Genomic DNA, 21,475 nt, shown 5'->3' with positions numbered 1-21,475 from the left:
ATGACGCATGTAAGGGAGCCCTTGGTTGGAATATAATGCACAATAGTATATTGTAATAATACAGTAATATACATGGGGACTTTGTAAAGTTTGGAGAGACCTGGTGTAGTACATGAGAAAACAAGACGCATACTTCCCAGTTACCGTCTAATATAATATCAACCAACAGCAAGTGCTGACAAGTGAAGATAGTGAAGGTAAGTGAAGATAGTGTTTCAATGAGGAAAAAAACTAAAGGGAGTGGAACATCTTTTAACAGAGACGCTTTAATAAAGCAATTACAAGTCTTTTACAGAGTGCCATGGTTCTAACAGAGTGGATTATACGCATTTATAAACAGTTCAATTATGTAAAAGATTAGTTAAATAAATGAAGACAAATTTTCCACCTTCCAAATGATTAATAAGGCTCATTATCAGTTGCAGCATATCTAAGACAAAGCTATGCTCATCGGTCAATGCTGACAAAACTATTCAAGTACATCTACCCGAACTAATCGTGGTCCCCCGAAGTGCTCTTCATTCATTTCTTGTAGTAAAACCATTTGTCAACTGTAAATAGAGAGAAAGATATGTCAGTCCAATGCACCAAAACATCCGAATGGATCAATACAATATTGACACTGGTGAGTTTTTGTACCTGAACATGGAATGGGTTCTCCTTGTCCACATGCACAGTTCTGTGGGGAGAAAAAACACACATAGAATAGTATAAATGAGTCGAGTAGTGTTGCCATCAGTTTACTATGAGGATGCCTTGGTTCTCAGTTAATCTACTTTGCCCACTCAGTTATTACCTCCGCCAAGGAGGTTATGTTTTTGGTCGCGTTGGTTTGTCTGTCTGCCTGTCTGTCTGTCTGCAGGAAAACTCTCAAAAACGTTTGAACGGATTTGGAGGAAACTTTGAGGTGTTGTTGGAAATGACCAAAGGAACAAGTGACAATATTTTGGTGGTAATCCGGATCACGAACCGGAACCAGGACTTTAAAAAAATATTCTTCACCATTGCTAGCCTACAAATCAAGGCGCCCCTTGTGACCGCAATGTGCGGGAGAGGGCGAATTTTGACATTCCAGTTTCCAACTCCACAAAAAGAAGGCAGAAAGACTAAAAATAGGGTGTAACATAGTCAAATGTTCTATCAAACAGCTTCCTTGGCATAGGTCTGCACTCGAGTGCATTTCTAGTTGTTAGTTATATCAATATCCCCACCATTTTCCCCACCATTGACAAAGGTGGAAAAAAAAAAAAACACAAAATCTTAAACACTTCAAGGGCAAAAATAGTTCAGATGAGGTGAGGCCATGTAAATATGGTTAAAATAAGAAGGTACTTTTTACATAACCACCCAATAAACTTTCCGCAGGTTGTATGTGGTTAGTATGTTCACAATGACGTTAACCATGCAAACCACACATTGGTATGAAATGTACTGCACATTATTAAACAATTCATGCCGGGTGCGGCGTAGCACAACATTGACCCTATCGCCTGAAGCTGCATAACATTTTCAGGCTCATGAAATTTTAGTTTTTTTAATTAAAAACATTGGTATGTTAGAGCTGAATGAACAAGTTCAAATGCAAAATAAGGGTCTTAACTTGTTCATGTGCTTCAGAGGCAGAGATATTTTAGGTTTTTATAAGATGACAGTACTTATTCCCCCAGAAATGAAGGAGTTAACCGGATAGTCCATTAACAGTACGTAAAGCCAGAAACGGAGTGCATGCGTGTGTGTGTGTGTGTGTGTGTGTGCAGTATTTATTTTACATGTGTCTGTACTATTGTTAGGGTTGCATGAGTGGATGTGAATGTTTTCAACAGCGAAAAGAGACAGTACGTTTGTGAGAGCATTTGGAGGGGACATGGCTAAAATCGACTCGATAAATGCAGGTTTTCGTTTAACACGTGTAATGTATTGCAGACCTCCAGCCACTGCTCCCATCACAGGTTTACTAAAATGGCTGAAAATATTTCTACCATGCACATTCTCCATATATATTCAGTTTGCTTTTCACTGTACAACCTGGTGCCAAACATTACAGAGGTCATGATGTTGAAGGAGCACGCCTACTAATGGTTCCATCAGAAAAGACCAACAGGCATGCAGAACATCTGCAACTCTAAATTTAATAATACAGGTATGAGCTGTATTATTAACGCAGAGCTGTCCATGACTGTTTGATGTAGCCATTTAGGCAATTTCTTCCGGAAACGACCCTACCGCTCGGGTGATAATTCTTACCTGTTTACTTTTCTGTTCTCTCCCTGTCTGATCTGGGTTTTCTCGCTTTCTTTTCTTGCCTGTTGTCTGCACAACAAAGCAAAATAAAATAATCTGTAGCGCCTGATGTGTAAGTTCAAATAGTAATAAGCCTATGCAAGAGAATTTTAAAGGCATTTGTTGTGTAAGTGAACCCAAGCATTATCATAGTATACTTCACTGATAACCTAATATGTAACCTAGAGACCTAGACCATATTGCTACGTACGTGTACATGCACCTTAAATATGTACATTTTAAATCTCCTTTGCCGTCCTGTGGTCCATTATGCTGTTAGCGTTCTCCCTCTTCCTCACATCATCCAATATAATAACTAGTTCTGACAATGCTGCAGTTCCAAAAGTTTTTGCTACCACTTTTTTACCATGACTTTTCAGGTCGATGTACACTTCCTCAGACGTCATACTTGTCTGTGCTTATTTGGACACTTCAACTAGTCTCAATATCCTCAGCACCGCCCGAAGGCCCTACCATGTGGAAAACATCATGCCTGATACCCGTCCCAAAGAAAGCACACCCCAAGGAACTCAACGATTACAGACCGGTTGCCCTCACCTCACATCTAATGAAAACATTCGAACGGGTGCTGCTGCGCTACCACCTCAAGCCCCAGGTACGACACGCACTGGATCCTCTGCAGTTTGCCTACCAAGAGAACGTGGGAGTGGAGGATGCTATCCTGTATCTCCTCCACAGGATACATTCTCACTTGGACAAGGGTGGCTGTGCTGTGAGAATCATGTTTTTTGATTTCTCCAGCGCTTTCAACACTATTCAACCACTGCTGCTGAGAGATAAACTGGTGCAGATGGGAGTGGAGCCTGGCCTGGTGACCTGGATCACTGACTACCTCACGGAACGACCCCAGTTTGTAAGGATGGGTGACATCACATCTGAGACAGTGGTGAGCAGCACAGGAGCGCCACAAGGAATGGTGCTTTCCCCTGTACTGTTCACTCTGTATACAACAGACTTCAGCTACAACTCTGCGACATGCCACATGCAGAAGTTCTCAGACGACACTGCAATTGTGGGGTGTATCAGAGATGGTCAGGAGGAGGAGTACAGGGGACTGGTTGACGACTTTGTGGGATGGTGTCAAAACAATCAGCTGCACCTGAACACCACCAAAACCAAGGAAATGGTAGTTGATTTCAGGCGCTCCATCCATCCCACCCTTGGTGCCTGTCTCTATTGGGGGAGAGAAAGTGGAGACTGTCAGCACTTACAAGTACCTAGGAGTGCACCTCGACAATAAACTGGACTGGTCCACAAACTCAGATGCACTCTACAGGAAAGGCCAAAGCAGGCTGTATTTCCTCAGAAGGCTGAGGTCCTTCAATGTCTGCAGTCGACTTCTGCTTATGTTCTACCAGTCCTGTCATGGCCAGCGTGCTCTTCTTTGCTGCGACGTGCTGGGGAGGAAGCATCAGGAAGAGAGATGCTGGACGCCTTGACAGACTGGTGAGGAAGGCGGGATCAGTGGTGGGGCATGGAACTGGAGACACTCACCTCAATAACCGAGAGCAGAACACTGAGCAGACTAGACTCTATTATGGACAATCAGCATCACCCCCTTAACGCCACCTTCACTAACCAACTGAGTCTGTTCAGCCACAGACTCCGTGTTTTCACCTGCAGGACTGACAGACTAAGGAAGTCCTTTGTCCCATGGGCAATTCAGCTGTTTTAACAACACACAGAAGGACACTAAGAAGAACATCACATCATAGGGGATTGGACTGCCTGAGATGCCAGAGCTGGCCCAGCCCGGGAAACCTCTTGGTGTGTGTGTGTGTGTGTGTGTGTGTGTGTGTGTGTGTGTGTGTGTGTGTGTGTGTGTGTGTGTGTGTGTGTGTGTGTGTGTGTGTGTGTGTGTGTGTGTGCTGTCCAATCACTGCACTAAGGAACTTTTGACTCTTGACCACTGGACATACTTGTTTTTCCTGCTTACCACAAGCAAAGACTGTGATCTGACGGAACTGGGGAACCTCTTTGTGTGTGTGTGTGTGTGTGTGTGTGTGTGTGTGTGTGTGTGTGTGTGTGTGTGTGTGTGTGTGTGTGTGTGTGTGTGTGTGTGTGTGTGTGTGTGTGTGTGTGTGTGTGTGTGTGTGTGCTTGCCTAAAACACTTACCTGTACTTTACAGTGACATTGTAAGAATGTTCAACCCCTATCATACTCTGTACACTGCCTACTTCTACATACTATACTATATCACAGATGTATCCATCAACACTTGTTGTCTACCTTAACTGACAGAGTATGTTTTTTTCTGCTTTGGTCTATCCCAACTCACAGAATGTCTTTTTGCACAATTACCTTTTCTACATTTATCTCTATTATTTTATTTTATTTTCCCCACCCTGATGACTATTCCTGTGTTTATTTTTGTCTTGAAATGTCCATGTGGGGTTTTGTGTATTTGTGTATTTATGTAAGCTACTGGATACCTGAATTTCCCCCTGGGGATCAATAAAGTTACTCTACTCTACTCTACTCTACTCTACTCTACAGCAGATTGTAAGAACAGCCGACTAGATCATTGGCGCCTCTGCACCTGGACATTTAGAAAACTTTCTACTGGTTCAAAGCCATACCCGTGTATGTATTACCGCCCGACAGAAAGTAGCCTACCTGATCATAATGGGCTGTGATGAGCAACTTGGATTCAGAAGCTACAATCCAGTGCCACATATTCCAAATGACCTGGTCTTACCTGTTGAGGTAAAAGCAGGTCTCTTGGAATATGTGGCACTGGACTATAGGACTACTGAATCCAAGTTGCACAGCACTGGGAACATGCGCCCAAAAGGCAATCATGAGTACTTTCATCACATTCAACACTTTGCACAAATACCAAACATGTTCTATTGGAGTAAGATAACCCAAACTACGCCCGCCCAATGCAAAGGAGTGTGCTCAAGTTTGGTCTCCTTACGGGGCGTTGTCCCCTCCTTCTTCTCTTTCTGTGGCATTTGGTGACAGCTTACATGAGATGTGCGCTACTGCCATCTACAGTGCAAAGGGAACTCCATTCATTCTCAACCTAAAGCCTCCAACGGTCTCCTAACCGCAGGCAGAGAAAATGGAATATTGTAAGAGAACGGTCACTAGCTGGTGGCCAGGAGTGGCACTGCAGCTATGTTCTCGCAGCCAAGTAAATAATGAATCCCAATGGGGCTGCATGCTTCTTATACAGTGCCATAAGAAAGTCTGGGCACCCTTTTGGAAAATCATTACATCAGTTTATTTCTCGTTGAGCTTTTAAAGTAGCAACTTCCTTTTAACATGTTATAAACTGTAGGGAAAGAGAAACATTTCAGCAGTGGAAGAATTTTCATAGGTGTTATAGAAAGAATTGTATGTGGATTTAAACAAAAATATGTGTGTGCATAAATATGGGCACCCCAAAGAAGGTATACCATTAATATGAAGTAGAGCTCACCTTTGCTGATCTAATGGCCTTTGGATACTTGCTATACAAGAAGACAAGTTCCAACTGCCTGGTGCTACTGAATAGTTGCCAATTATTCTATCCAGAACCCCTCTAATTCAGTCAGGTTACTCATCTGTCTTCTTTAGACATCCTGGTTCAAATAAATTCATTATTTTTCAATGATGGTGATATCTCAAGATTGGTATGACCATTTCAAGACATTGTACTTGTTGTTTTGCATTAACTCATTGTTGAATTTTGATCAGTGCAGTGCAAACACTGTCCTGCTGGAAAGTCCAAACTCTGCTCAGCTCTAATTTTGTGACTGACACTTGAACATTCTTTTGAAAAATATGCTATTTGAAAATAATTAGTGAGGCCCTTAACTGTAATACGTTTTACAGTGTGTATACTATCCACGCAGACCTTTAGTATGGTGTGTTTTAGACCAGAGGTCATAGAATTTATGGGTGCATTTTATGCCACGTCCACCTTCCCATTGTTAAGGTCAAATAACTCTAGCTCAGTCTCATCTGACCACACTATGATTTCCCAAAATGCTTTTAGCTTGTCCAGATAAGCTTTCTGCATAAGTTTAACAACTTATTTCTGATGGATACACAGGAAAGCCTTTTTATTCGTCACCCATCCAATGAGCTTTTGCCTTGTGAAAAGTATACGTGGAAGGACCCATGTCTAAGTCTGCACTATCAGCAGCTATGGTCTTGTAATTCTATGGAGGTGTTCTGTAGTGTGCCTGTTACCATTCTTACCATCCTTTAGCCATGCCCCTTTAACTATTTTTCAACAAACTACAGTTTGTTCAGAGCCCACCATATTCCACTCTCCAAAACAGAACTTAGGACAAGCCATGTCTGCTATTTTGTATGATAAATAACATTTTAATGACCAATCATGTCTGTCTTGGTGACTGAAGGGATTCCAAAGTCATTAAAACCAGTTTGTGCTGCAAAGGTGAGCTCTACTTCATATTAATGGTATACCTTCTTTGGGGTGCCCATATTTATGCACACGCCTATTTTTGTTTAAATCCACATAAAATTGTTTCTGTAACACCTATGAAAATTCTTCCACTGCTGAAATGTTTCTCTTTCCCTACAGTTTAACATATGTTAAAATAAAGTTGCGACTTTAAAAGCTCACCGAGAAATAAACCGATTGAATGATTTTCCAAAAGGGTGCCCAAACTTTCCCATGGCACTGTAATTGTATCTGCCAGTGTAATTTTTTCCGTGGAAATAATGAAGTCGCGTTCGATAGATAAGAGTGAGTGAAAGCATTTGCCGACACGTTTGCATCTTGTCAAGTCTTAGATTCGTGAAAATGACCCTTATTTAAACTATAGCAATGACATAACACGTGGCAATCGACTTTACGGCACTTCGCCATTTGTTTTGTAGTTTTAAGTCTGACTTCAGATGTCGATGTGTTTAAAGTTATGTTATGATTGTTGCGGACATCTGCTATTTATTGCATTTAAGGTGGTGAAGCGGTAAGTGTTAATGGGGTAAAGGAAATGACAGCGCTCATCCTTAAGAATTTGGGCACCTTCAATTAACATGTTGGACGGTGGTGGGGGGGTTTGAGGTGTGTGACCGTAATGTCTCTGCGTCGAGGATCAGTCAGAGTACGTCTCTCGTCAGCTCTGGTCGTGAATAGTCGCAGAGATTCCTCAGCCAGCATGTATTAGCAGAATGCTAGCGTGTTGCAGGACAAAACTAACAAGTCTTTGGGAGAACTAAGTCATGTCAGGAACCTTTAACTTCACTTCTAATACAACGTCCATGATAAGGTACAGAATGTGCACACATCTTTACAAACCAGAAAACAGAACCGTCACAAATCCCCGCTGAGCCATTTAGCCCAATAGGCTCCCATTCATCCTTCACCCTGCTGCGTTCGCCAACGGGGCTATAATGGGAGTCAATGGTAGATACCTTTCTCAAAGCTTAGAGATTCTCTGCCGCAGGTCTCCTAAAAGGCGTTCACCTGACATCACATGGATCCAGGAAATGCACTGGCTTGAAGTATCTTACCAGAGAATCATATATGAGAGAGAGATAAGTCAGGTGGCTTCTTTTCCAGTATCCATTTTATGTCGGGTGAACGCCCCTTTAGGAGACCTTCGATTAGGAGACCTTCGGAGTCTTGAGGTTGAGAATAGATGGAGTCCCCTTAGCGCTGTAGATGGTGGTAGCGCACGTCTTGTGCAAACATCACGAAAAGAGAAGAAGAAGGAGGAACAACACCCCCTTAGGAGACCGAATTTTGAGCACACTCCTTGCATTGGATGGCCGGGTTTTAACATATCTTTCTCTCAGACTATTTTTGATCTCACTCTAATACACATAAACGGTGTGACATGTGCGTTATGCCCCTTTTTGGGGGGAAACATTGTGGGGAAAGCCAATTCAAGTCAATTGGTGGTGTTGGGAAAGATAAACGAAAGACAAGGACCTGTAGACTAACGTTGTTCACATGCCGAAGACCTGTTGTGTTGTCAGCTGTTCAAATAGTATAGTCAAACAGCCGTGGCTGAAGCATGGACTGTGTTAATTTAGGCTAGCCAATGTAGCATGTAAATTAATGAGACAATGGGTTCGTTTTCCCCAAAAAAGGGGCGTAACACACATTTACCAGCAAAGTACCCAGATGGCCGTTTATACGTATAGAAGATGTTTGCCAATACTCCTGATAGTGAAAACTCTCGGCAGTCACCGCAACATGGTTTGGCAAGCACAATGCTTCAGAGCCGTGTCTTCCTGTGCATGGCGTTTGTATAACCTGCTGTTGGCCCAGAGCCATGTAGACATCAAGGACTCAGCAAATGCATCTCATATGCACTTCTCCTGGGCCTTGGGACAGAAAGTACCTGCTGGTAACCTCCTGTAAGGTTTTTAGGCCGACCAGAATGGAGCAGGTGCTGGTGCCCGCGCCATATACGTTCAGCACTAAAGTGCTTATATGCGAACCGCCAGTATTCATACTGGGCTCTGAACTTTTCCCGCATGTGAATGTATTACCCGGATAAACCTGCTGACGGCCAGGGTGTCGTCACGGTTTGCAGAGAAAAAACAAGTATTTTGCGGTTCGCATTGTGAACCAACTTTCTGGTTCGCAAACGGCTAGATCTGTGGCATGAACACAACGGGCAGTTCGCGATTAGGTGTGGAAACGGGCTCCGGTATGGTTCTCAGTTGGCCTGAGTGACTTTTTTTTTTCTCCCACAGGCAATCATTACTGTTCAAGTTTCTGCATAATGCGTTGCTGTGTACTGTATATCCCACATATTCAGTCAGCACTTTGCACCCTCTATTTTTTTCTCCTACCTCAATGCCATATTTACCTACCTCTGCATACTGTAAATTTACTCACCAACAGGTAAGTGCATCATGACCATGTCTGATTTTCTTTCTACTCTACTAGTCAGTTTTTCTTTTTACTAGTTTATTTACTCTGTTTGATTTTGACATTGTTGGCTTCAAATGTACTGCTTTATGCATCATGAAATAAAAAATACAGCTGTAAAATTCTGACCTATGCCTTCTGTTATTTATGCAACATTAATTAGTTTTGCTGAGAGCTTCTTTTCACTATGAGGAGCGCATATTGCTGGCATCATTAATCAACTTAAACTTGACTCTATAGATTATTGTATTTTTGCAAGGTTTCATGGCACAACTCTAAGACGGCACAAGGAGCTTTGCAATGCAAAGACTCAAGAAACAATTGTTTACAGATATACTCGAAAGAATGGAGAAAACGGGTGCCAATATTTTCTGTAGAATTATCATTTTTTACCCCTTGAGTCATCCTTCAGGCAAAACATAATGTGTAGAGGGAAAAAGTGTGAGTGTAAAGTGTAAATAGTGTAAATAGTGGAAAAACATAATAGACGTGGTAGAAAAGCAGATTGGTCTTACAGCATTGACGACAGCGTTGGCATCATCGCTGGAGCACCGGTGAGGGCTTCCGTCCCCAGAGACACATGTGTTTTTACTGCAATTAACAAGCACAGAAATAGCCCTCAACAATCAGCTCTGTGAAAACTAAGAACTCACTAACCTCAGAAAGGAACAGCCACACGGCAAAAATACATTTTGTGTCTTTAACAGAGGGGATTCTGGGTCCTCATCAAACATACAGAAATGTGAAATCTAAATGAACATGAAGAAATGTAACTTTAAAAAGGTCTCATGTAAAGCCGTTCTATAAACCAGGCATTAGGCCCTCGATACGCTTGCTGCAAGATACGTGTGATCGGGCACGTTTCATGTATGAACGTGTTAACATTTTTTACGTGTTCATTAACATGTACATGTCAATTTTGCGCGCGTTTGATACTGCATCCACACATGTGTGTTCCGTGCAATATTTTCAAAATCGCTGGGGGCAATCGTATAAAAAACAAGTGTTTCCGGTGAAAATGATGATGGCGGCAACTTTTCAAGAGCGTCTCATTGAGCTTGTCTGAAATTACAAACATTTGTGCCATCATTTCCCCGTTTCACTTAAAGGATTGTGCAAATGCAGGAGCAATAGCAGTATAGTCTCCTCGTCCGGGAGTCCCTCTTTTTATTTTGTTTTCCTCACGGTCTGGGTTTCCAAATTCCGGATCGCAATGCTGTTCTCTTTCTGCCCCCTAGATGATACCGCCAATATTGTGCGTGTTGGTCTACTACTTTTAAAGCAAGCATGTGCAGTCGGTCGCACGCGGTGGTGTGCGTAATTTAAGGCTTGCGGCAAGCGTATTGAGGGCCTTGTGTGTTGTCCATGTCGGCATAACCAGTAGAAGTTTTCCCTTCTTACCAGTTGAGTCCCCCTGCATTAGTTGGCTGAGAGATCAGGGTCTTCCAAAAATCATGGGTGGACTTGATAGTTGCAAGAGCAAAGTCCTGCATGAAAACAGTTGGCATTAATTTAATTAAACAAACCAGCATGACTTTCTTGACATTATACGAGACAACCCCTTTTGATATGTGCGGACCTTTTGTCTTAACACGTTGTTAAACATTTGTTCAGTTAGGGAAATCTGATCATGACAAAATGTGATAAATTATTAAACTCAAACCTTGTCTTTAAACTCGCCGTTGAATGCAAACTGATTTTCGGGCTTTCCATCAGGCACTTTGTACCGTCTGAACCAGTCTACGGTAGCCTCCAGATAGCCTGGCTTCAGCCTCTGGACATCAGCAATATCTGAGAAATGCATAGACCAGATTAACACACACACACACACACACACACACACACACACACACACACACACACACACACACACACACACACACACACACACACACACACACACACACACACACACACAATCCCCTGCTCATATTGAGACATATGTTGGATCACACATGCCAGTAGGCTCCATGCATCTTCTATGAATTCACAACAAAGGTATTATGGTCACACCGCAAAATCCTCCACTGCACTGATATGCATGTACAAATACAGTACTTCCCAAATCAACAGTTGTTTATAATTTGAATGAAGCAATATCTTGACACACAATGACCATATTAACACACACACATAACACAATCCCCAGCTCATATAAGAGTCTTGAGTCTTGCATGTCATTGTCTTCTTGTCTCTTCTATGAATTCATAATGACAGATATTACATATGGGTACAGTCACACTGCAAAATCCTCCAGTGCATTGAAACCCAAATACTTCCCAAATGAACACTTGTGTGGATGATTTCATTGCCACGAATACAACTCCTTGAGGGTTAAATCAAACTGTTTTGAGTTAAAGAAGTAAACTTACTATTCAGGTCTCCTGCTTCAGCATCCTCAACATTGATGGCTATTACTTTCCAGTCAGTTTCTCCTTCATCAATCATCGCCAGCACGCCCAGCACCTTCACTTTGATGACCTCCCCTCTTGAACACACCTGAAATAGGACAGCAAAGATGGCAATACATTTTCATCAATCAAGTTAAAATTGTATTGTGTGGGATCCATGTATTAACAGTATACAACCTATATTATATACACATAATATAAATGTGTGGGGTCTCCCAATAATTATGACAAAGATGATGAAGCACTTTAAATGTTTTAATGTAGAATGTAGGAGTGCCTTACCTTGGTTCCAATTTCACAGACGTCGATCGGGTCATTGTCACCGCAGCAGCCTGTATCTCCATCTTTGTGCTCTGGGTCTTCCCAGGTCTGGTCATGGAGAAAAATACATTTCATAGGCAACATTACAGGAAATGTTACAAGGTCAGCGCAACTAGGAGCAAAGGGCATCGGTGTTCAATGGCCAGTAATGGGACATCTGAATTCAGAGGTTACAAGAAAGCAGAGCACATTCCAAATTTCTGCATTACCATTCTGAAGCCTTCTGACTACATTGAATGCTGGCAGCCAGAATGGTCATTTTTTTGTCCAGCAGTTTGTTAACCACTAGCTACCTGAGGGATGGCTCCGTAATTCCAGATATATCCTTTGTGAGGGAAGACATTAGCCACATAGCGCAGATTTCCCTTCTTCACATCTTGTTTGATTGGGTTGAGGGGATCTTTAGTGGCAATCTGAAACAACAACAAAAGTATGGTACATCTATTAATGCAGCCATCAAAAATACTAGGTTACACAGAAACACATTGTTAAATCTAAATCTAAAATCTACTGAAAATGTATTTTCAGTCAGATTGATTTTAAAAAGAGGCTACGTAATCTGCCTTTAACCATCCGACAAGCATTCAGGTAAGCACTAGATATGCTGGCCCTGTAGTCCTTTGTCCCAGGAGCCTCTCTGGTGTGGTCCAAAAGAGCCATCAGAGATGGCAACCTGGCCTCTTGCCAATATAAGATGCATGTGATGTGTGTTTGGCTTCAGCACCATCTGCAGGCAGCCCAAAACACTGTGGGCGGACACGGAGACAGGCAGACAGACAGGCATGGTCAGTAAGTGCATTCAAGTCAAACCGGAATGCCAGATATGCCTAATGCCCTGTGGTGGGGCAGGTACTAAAGTATTATACAGGGAAGTAGCCCTGGACTAGTATACCCAGTGAAGGTGCACGTATGAGAAGGGTCCTCCCACACACGGGCAAGAAGATGACTAGGAAACATGAATGCTGAATACTAAAATATATTTTGCGCCAATTTCCAGTAATCAACCTCATACAGATTTCTTGTTAAGAGCTACGGTTGGAGTTATATAAGAGGGGGTATTGTCTTTGTGGTTAGTTTTTTCACCACTTAGAAAAAAAGAGGTATCACACATCAATAAAGTCTTTCTTGAGGTGCTGCCATTAAGGAGGTTCACCCAACATGTGCTCACCGCTTCAGCATAGTTCACCATTTAGCACAGCCCTAATGCACAGAGGCCAGGCACTACTACCTACCTACTTGAGCACTCCGCCCAGTATAAACAAGAATCTCATTGAATGCCAGAGAGGTCACTTGAACGTGGCAGTTGACAGACTTCCCATTCAGTACAGAGGAGTTTTTAAAAAAAGTTACCAAAATCCAAAATTCTTCAAACTGACTAAAGAAATTGTTGTATAGATTCAGGGTGCAAGTCTTTATAATATGTTACAGAAGATTAAGCCAAATCTTTCCATGGTGAGCAAAAAAAAGGTCAACTCTCATTCCACACCCGAATACCTAGGTTCAGGATATACAGACTGTCAGAATTAAGAATTGTCTTAACCAAATGTACAGAAATGCTTGATTAAACACGTAAGCCTAGAAAACTCTGTTTTTAGAAATTCCTCCTAATAATCTAGACCTTCTAAATATGGGTCTGTTTTCCCCATGTTATCACTTATCTTACAGCCATCTTCTGAAGACCCTAAATTATTATGAAGAACCAGTAAAAAGAAACTTTAAATGTTTGAGCTTTTAACCCCATGTACAAACACACTTTATCACTCAAGTCATCAAGTGCTTAAATGGTTAATTTGGGGCCTGATGTAGGGCGTAATGCAAGGTCATTTTGTCCCAAAGACCCTCCTACTCTGTCATTTAGTGTCTGGGTGCCCTTGAACTTTTTGAATACAATGAACAGTTCACAAATATGATGGAAAATCAGTTGAAACTCTGGTGGCATGCACATTATTCAAGATCTATAGCTCCAAAATGTCAAAACCAATTTTAAACCAATTTTAACCAAAACCAATGCCAATTTGAAAGGTTTAATATATCCAAAGATAGTCAGATTATGCTATTTCAGCGTGCAGCATCTGATAGGCAGGGTCAGGATAATGGGATATAGCCCGTATCGGTCCTAAAACTAAAGCTAGATGTGTCCCAATCGGCTTGTAAATTACATATAAAATTCCTGAGCTTGCAAACGTCTACTACTTGGCCGACCCGGGTTCGATTCCCGGCCCGGGTCCTTTGCCAGCCCTTCCCCGTCTCTCTCTCCCAACTCACTTCCTGTCTCTGCTTCACTGTCCTGTCATATAAAACACCAATAAAGGCTTGTAAAGCCATCAAAAAATACTTATAAAAAAAGAACAGACATGTGCATAGATCCCTTGAATGTCCAGTTTGTAGCAATACTGTTCAGACCAACACCACTGCTTCTACTCTTTACTTAGTAAATAGGATTACTGCATTAATAATAAAGATCCGTCTTACTTTTTCAGGGCTGTTTGATTCAGACTTAAGACATTGTTTGTATGCCAAATGTGCGTAACATATAGTAAACATCTCTCTGCCACAGAGCACTCAACACATCAAGTGGTGCAAATAGTAAAGCAATCAATTTTCCTCGAGCTACTTCTGCAGTCCAGCTCACCAGACAGTGGACTCCAGAGCTTCCATCATCTATTCAGAACACAATGATGCTTATTATAGCACCAATCCCATTGTCTACCTTCGACTGCAATAACCACAGCACAGTACATAGTACAGTTTAACCCTCTGAGGTCCGAGTGCCCTTCAGAGGGCAATTGGTCTCCAAAAACAAATCTGTAACTCTGTGAGTTTTTGTCATTGAAACATATAAGACCATTAGAAACCTCAGACCTTCCAGGTTCCAAATATATATGAAATGAAAATACTTGAAAATGTCAGGGTGGTGCAAGCAGCCTAAACGCCTCTGAAATGCCTTAGACCTCAGAGGGTTAACTTGGACACTGCTGTAATTATGAGTCCTACTGACTTGTAATTGAATCTTCCTCATTACTAATTGTTAGAAGCCTCAGTAAAGAAAGTGACTGAATCAAAGATTCTTTTAATTCTAACATTTCTAACATTAATTCTAACTATTCATAATGGACCGTCTCTGACCGAATATTTATTTTTGTCTTAGCTCCAAGGTCCTGTGAGTAGACAAGAGAACCTTCCGGAAGGACACCAGTCACTGAAACATTAATAATCTGACTTTTTAAAGTCACGGGCATCAGAAGCACCTATTTGGTGACAGAACCAAGAAAACCTACTTGGACTTTGATGTCAAAAAACTCTGGGACCGACAAATTACTACCCGACTTGACAACAAGTAAACACACAAAGCCAAGACGGATATAAGTGGTTTCATCCAGATTTATCAACGTCAGCCACCTTAATGCATTGTGCATTCAAATTGAAAACAATCCTTGTGTCCACACACAAGCATTATACAGTAGCTTTGTGATTCCATTGATAACTCAAGGGTACAACCCTGTCTTGCATATTACTCAAACAATCATGTATCCTGATCATTTTTCATGTAGCAGGAAGTCATACAAAATAGCAATTCCAGGTGTCCAATCAGGAAGCACATTCCTGAAGCCATTTGTGTTTTAAACAAGAACAAGGTGAACTCCATTTTCAGAATTGTTCATGGTCTTTTGACAACATATCATAGGCCATCCTGCACAGTTGAGAATGTTGTTGAATTGCACGTTACAGATTAGCAATAGCTTTGGGCTACAGTCTAGTGTCAATGTTTGGCATGGGGTTACAACCGATAAGGAGGGGCAACAAGAAGAGAGGAAGCTCATTCTAACCAAAGCAGCAAGTGGCATAATATCTCATTCCTCACCACACCTTTTTCATTGATGTGTAAAACCCTCCCCTCAGGCAGATTCCAACTCCAATACACATACCTCCATCTTGGCATTTGTCCACCTCGGAACCTCCACGACCATGTGGAAAATACTCTAGAAACAAAATGTCATTGGTTAGGCTACTTGTTTCACAATAGCATAAACTGTCATACTTTTATGGTGCAAAGGAAGACATAATCTCATTAGTTGCTATGGTGAATAAGCTGCATTAAGGGAAAACACAGTGATAATAAAACTGATAAGCCATTTCTATCAGTGACTCCATGGTCAACTCTAAGAGAGAACAAACTCTTATTTAACAGTGACCCTTTACCTCAAGTTCTGAACAACTATGACCTTTTTGGCAGCAGTGCTGGAATTGTAATTGGTGTCAAAACACGTAATTAATAGTCTGTGATAAAACGATTACATGACAATTGTTAATTAAAAACAATAAATAGTAGACGTGAATTACTGTACCTGGCTTTCATCGGCGTATATTGGTATGTCATGGAATGGTGAAATGTATTTCCCCTCTGAGTTTTCTGTAAGAGGCATACAAATAGTAAGTAAGTAGGTTCATTTTTTACAGAACAAGACATTGAAGTGCTTTACAATTTGATTAGAATTAAGGGGAAGGATGGATAGTAAATAATAATAAAATCACTCACTGACAATAATAAAATGGGCTTTAAAAGGACAATATGTGTTCTCCAGAGGGTGCAAATCTTAGAATGATAGGCAAAGCAACATTTCCACATATTTCCAAGTTGGGGACACAGCCTCAAATGCACGGTCACCACACGTTCTAAGACGACTGCTTGGCATACACGAGAGATTCTGATTGCTAGACCGGAGTGTGTAGAGAGGGTACTGAGGATAGAGGTGAAGTGAGATAAGCAAGTAAGATGCAGCTCTTCTTTGGTTATCAGAATGCACCACCCTATTTGGCGGAAACACTGATTGCCTTTGGTCTAATTCTAGCAAAGCAGGCGACGCACGCTGCATCGTTCAGAATTGTGACTTTGTATGAGTTTGATGCAGAATCAGCCTTTGCTCACACTGAGAAATATTTCCTTTAGCAATTCAAGGGAAAGTTCAACACCCGTCTGACGCAAGGAGTTGCCCACCACCACCCCATCATGACTCGGCATGCAACCCAGGAGTCCACCTCACAGCCCCTTTCTTCCAAGCCAAAATTGGTGGCACTGCTTCTCAATCACCGCCTCGCAGAATAAACCCTGTAATCAATTCCATCAATTACAACAACCCGATGGGCACAGGTTGTGATCACATCGCCTGTAATGATTCACTGAACCATACATTTCGGGTCATTGTAATGAGTGACACGTGGAAACTTGCGGCCCATCACTAGCCTAAATGAATTCAAATCCACCTCGATACAATCTCCATGCAGAGCAGAAGGAATGTACTTACTGAAATACACTCTGTAACTCAGGGTATTAGGATTTCCTCTCTCTTCGGTTGTGAAGCTCATGATGTTACCTTTCCAATACCTTCTTCTAACTACCGTACCGAGGAGTTTCGATCTGGATGAATGACGTAGAATATGAAGTACACACTGCTTGCTTTCAGGGTGAAAGGACCTCGCGGCCGCATGCGCAGTTGTAAATAGACGAGGAAAAAGGACACTCATTCTTGCAATGTCTTTGAAATACATGTCTTACAAAGATGAGTGCTCGCGCGGAACTTGCTTAACGACGCGCAGAAGTATATTTACAGCAAATACACGCCTTTTATTACATCATGTCATGTATGTGATTTTTACAATACCTTGTAGCAACCCAATGTAAGTAGGCTGCCGGATGTGAGTGCCCGGATATCCGCCCGAGTATTTACGTCTATTTTACCTCAGCTACTCGATTTCGGTCGTGTATTTACGACAGTTTAACCTCAGCTACTTGATTTCGGTCCGATTTGAGTCTGACTGAAGATGGAAGGGACATAGTTGCCGTGCGTAAAGAGCCCACAGCACATCGCCGTTTCGGCGACACCAGAGTTCCTTGATCTCCCAATCATAAGAATAGGCCTGGTGACCAATAACGTCAAAATAATAATAATAATAATAATAATTTAAAAAAAAGAAATTATAACTTAAAACCGAATTGATTTGGGTGTGAAAATTAAACTGTCTCAACCGGGCACCCAACTGGGCACCCAAAGGGAATCCATCAAAAGATAACGGCATTACTTTCTCGTCGGCATTATTTTGTTTTTATTATCCACGAGGACTGAGCTGAAAACTGCAGCAGCAGTCTTGCACAGTTCTAGCTGCTCCGAAGCACGTGCGTGTCTAAGCAAATCATCCTGCCCATTCGCAACGTTAAATAAAAAGTTTTGCACAAGACTATAGCCTAAAATAGATGCACTGTCACAGACACTGGAATAGCCCGTTTCGGAAGGCATTAAAGTCACGAGTTTACAGTCTAAATGTAGCTAGCACTCGGGAAGTTTCTGAGTTTTACTCCTTAGTGAAACATAACATCAGGATATCCTACAAGTTAAAAGAATATCTGGGCATAGCCTTCTCTCTGAGTTAGAAAACAGCAGCTAGGCCTATGCCGCATATTGTGTAGCCTAGTTATTATTTGGTGGTGCAAAAACAACACGCGATCCATGCCGCATATTGTGCCATTATTATTGGTGATGCCGAAACAACAAAGCCAGATTGGAATAGCCTGGTACATTTAGACATAGCCTACTCATTTGATTGTGCCATGTACATTTAAAAGTGTCAGTGCAGAATTAAACTGGGCGCTGAATATAAATATTGGAGCCATTTTCCCTCCGTGTCTAGATACAGTCAGAGGCGCGCGCGCACGCTCTTATTTCTGTATTATATGAAAATATCCTAAAACGGTCACAACATCAGAGGACCTTCGTGGTGGAGGATACTTGCGGCGGGGTCCGAGACCGAGTTGTTACAGGACACTCTTAATATTATTGAAGGGACAGACCATGCTCGATACTTTACCCGGTCTAAATGTAGCACTCGAAAAGTTATGCCGCATATTGTGCAGATTATTTGGTGCTGCCAACAACACGTGAAACTAGGCACATTGGAGACTGCAGCCTATATAATTTAGACATAGCCTATTCATTTGATTGTGCTACTAAACTTAGTGTCAGTAGGCCTAGGCTACAGAATCAAACGGGACGCTGAAATATCGGAGCCAGTAAATTCGTGTCCGGTGGATATTGTGTGTGTGCGCGCGCACAACTAATTTCTCTCCCATCTCTTTGCTCATCAAGCCTCCGATCTCCAAAAAGACACGGGCACTCAGGATAACTGTTTACACGAGCTGTTTAAATAGGCCTAATGTGATGCACGTTCTTCATGACATGGCATGGTTTGGCCACCCTAAATTCAACATGACTGCATTCGCACATATCGTTAACATCCATGATGGAATTGTCACTCTTAATGTGCAAATATTGGATATGAAAAAAAGATCCTAAAACGGCCACAACACCAGAGGACCCGTGGTGGTGTGGTGGATATTTGCGGCGGGGGCCGAGGCCGAGTTGTTACGGTAGGCTACAATCATATTATAGAAGGGACCGTCAGGCGACACAGCGCGACTCACATAGGGTAGCTGTGGTACTGCAAAGCATTCCTGATGGTGGAAATGAATGCAAATGCATGCAAATACTCGGCGGATATCCGGGCACTCACATCCGGCAGCCTACTTACATTGGGTTGCAGCAACCCAATGTAAGTAGGCTGCCGGATGTGAGTGCCCGGATATCCGCCCGAGTATTTACGTCTATTTTACCTCAGCTACTCGATTTCGGTCGTGTATTTACGACAGTTTAACATCAGCTACTTGATTTCGGTCCGATTTGAGTCTGACTGAAGATGGAAGGGACATAGGTGCCGTGCGTAAAGAGCCCACAGCACATCGCCGTTTCGGCGACACCAGAGTTCCTTGATCTCCCAATCAAAAGAATAGGCCCGGTGACCAATAACATAAAAATGATAAAAAAATAAAAAAATTAAAAAAAATGAAATTAGGCTATAACTTAAAACCGAATTGATTTGGGTGTGGAAATTAAACTGTCTCAACCGGGCACCCAAAGGGAATCCATCAAAAGATAACGGCGTTTCTTTCTCGTCGGCATTATTTTGTTTTTATTATCCACGAGGACTGAGCTGAAAACTGCAGCAGCAGTCTTGCACAGTTCTAGCTGCTCCGAAGCACGTGCGTGTCTAAGCAAATCATCCTGCCCATTCGCAAAAAGTTTTGCACAAGACTATAGCCTAAAATAGATGCACTGTCACAGACACTGGAAAAGCCCGTTTCGGAAGGCATTAAAGTCACAAGTTTACAGTCTAAATGTAGCTAGCACTCGGGAAGTTTCTGAGTTTTACTCCTTACTGAAACATAACATCAGGATATCCTACAAGTTAAAAGAATATCTGGGCATAGCCTTCTCTCTGAGTTAGAAAACAGCAGCTAGGCCTATGCCGCATATTGTGTAGTTATTTATTATTTGGTGGTGCAAAAACAACACGCGATCAATGCCGCATAGGCCTATTGTGCCATTATTATTGGTGATGCCGAAACAACAGCCAGATTGGTGATAGCCTGCCTAGTACATTGAGACATAGCCTACTCATTTGATTGTGCCATGTACATTTAAAAGTGTCAGTGCAGAATTAAACTGGGCGCTGAATATAAATATTGGAGCCATTTTCCCTCCGTGTCTAGATACAGTCAGAGGCGCGCGCGCACGCTCTTATTTCTGTATTATATGAAAATATCCTAAAACGGTCACAAAATCAGAGGACCTTCGTGGTGGAGGACACTTGCGGCGGGGTCCGAGACCGAGTTGTTATAGGACACTCTTAATATTATTGAAGGGACAGACCATGCTCGATACTTTACCCGGTCTAAATGTAGCACTCGAAAAGTTATGCCGCATATTGTGCAGATTATTTGGTGCTGCCAACAACACGTGAAACTAGGCACATTGGAGACTGCAGCCTATATAATTTAGACATAGCCTATTCATTTGATTGTGCTACTAAACTTAGTGTCAGTAGGCTACAGAATCAAACGGGACGCTGAAATATTGGAGCCAGTAACTTCGTGTCCGGTGGATATTGTGCAGATGTGTGTGCGCGCGGCGCGCACAACTAATTTCTCTCCCTCTCTTTGCTCATCAAGCCTCCGATCTCCAAAAAGACACGGGCACTCAGGATAACTGTTTACACGAGCTGTTTAAATAGGCCTAATGTGATGCACGTTCTTCATGACATGGCATGGTTTGGCCACCCTAAATTCAACATGACTGCATTCGCACATATCGTTAACATCCATGATGGAATTGTCACTCTTAATGTGCAAATATTGGATATGAAAAAAAGATCCTAAAACGGCCACAACACCAGAGGACCCGTGGTGGTGTGGTGGATATTTGCGGCGGGGGCCGAGGCCGAGTTGTTACGGTAGGCTACAATTATAGAAGGGACCGTCAGGCGACACAGCGCGACTCACATAGGGTAGCTGTGGTGCCGCAAAGCATTCCTGATGGTGGAAATGAATGCAAATGCATGCAAATACTCTGGCGGATATCCGGGCACTCACATCCGGCAGCCTACTTACATGGGGTTGCTACATACCTTGCACAATCAAGTTTCGCTCAAAATACGGAAAAAGACAGACCAACCGATCACGTGACACTGATTGTACATGATTTCATA

General features: G+C 42.2%; 1 protein-coding gene across 2 annotated transcripts; it reads right to left on the bottom strand.

Moving 5' to 3' along the window:
* Window positions 1-248: 248 nt before the first annotated feature.
* Window positions 249-21,448, bottom strand: ppa1b (inorganic pyrophosphatase 1b). 2 transcript variants are annotated; one of them, XM_063191888.1, is made up of 13 exons: window positions 21,395-21,448; window positions 17,185-17,541; window positions 16,228-16,292; window positions 15,808-15,861; window positions 12,175-12,294; window positions 11,843-11,929; window positions 11,522-11,648; window positions 10,813-10,940; window positions 10,551-10,636; window positions 9,665-9,740; window positions 2,245-2,310; window positions 640-679; window positions 249-551 (listed from the first exon to the last, which is right to left on the bottom strand). In XM_063191888.1, exons 2-13 carry the CDS (start codon window positions 17,426-17,428, stop codon window positions 523-525), a joined length of 1,122 nt encoding a protein of 373 aa, XP_063047958.1. In that variant the 5' UTR covers window positions 17,429-17,541; window positions 21,395-21,448; the 3' UTR covers window positions 249-522. The 2 variants fall into 2 exon arrangements, with proteins under 2 accessions (XP_063047958.1, XP_063047959.1); XM_063191889.1 differs by lacking the exon at window positions 2,245-2,310.
* Between the last annotated feature and the right edge of the window lie 27 nt (window positions 21,449-21,475).

Source organism: Engraulis encrasicolus, chromosome 24 (assembly GCF_034702125.1).
Source record: "Engraulis encrasicolus isolate BLACKSEA-1 chromosome 24, IST_EnEncr_1.0, whole genome shotgun sequence".
In the NCBI taxonomy this organism is placed as follows: domain Eukaryota; kingdom Metazoa; phylum Chordata; class Actinopteri; order Clupeiformes; family Engraulidae; genus Engraulis; species Engraulis encrasicolus.
This window is presented reverse-complemented; position numbering and strand designations above follow the sequence as displayed.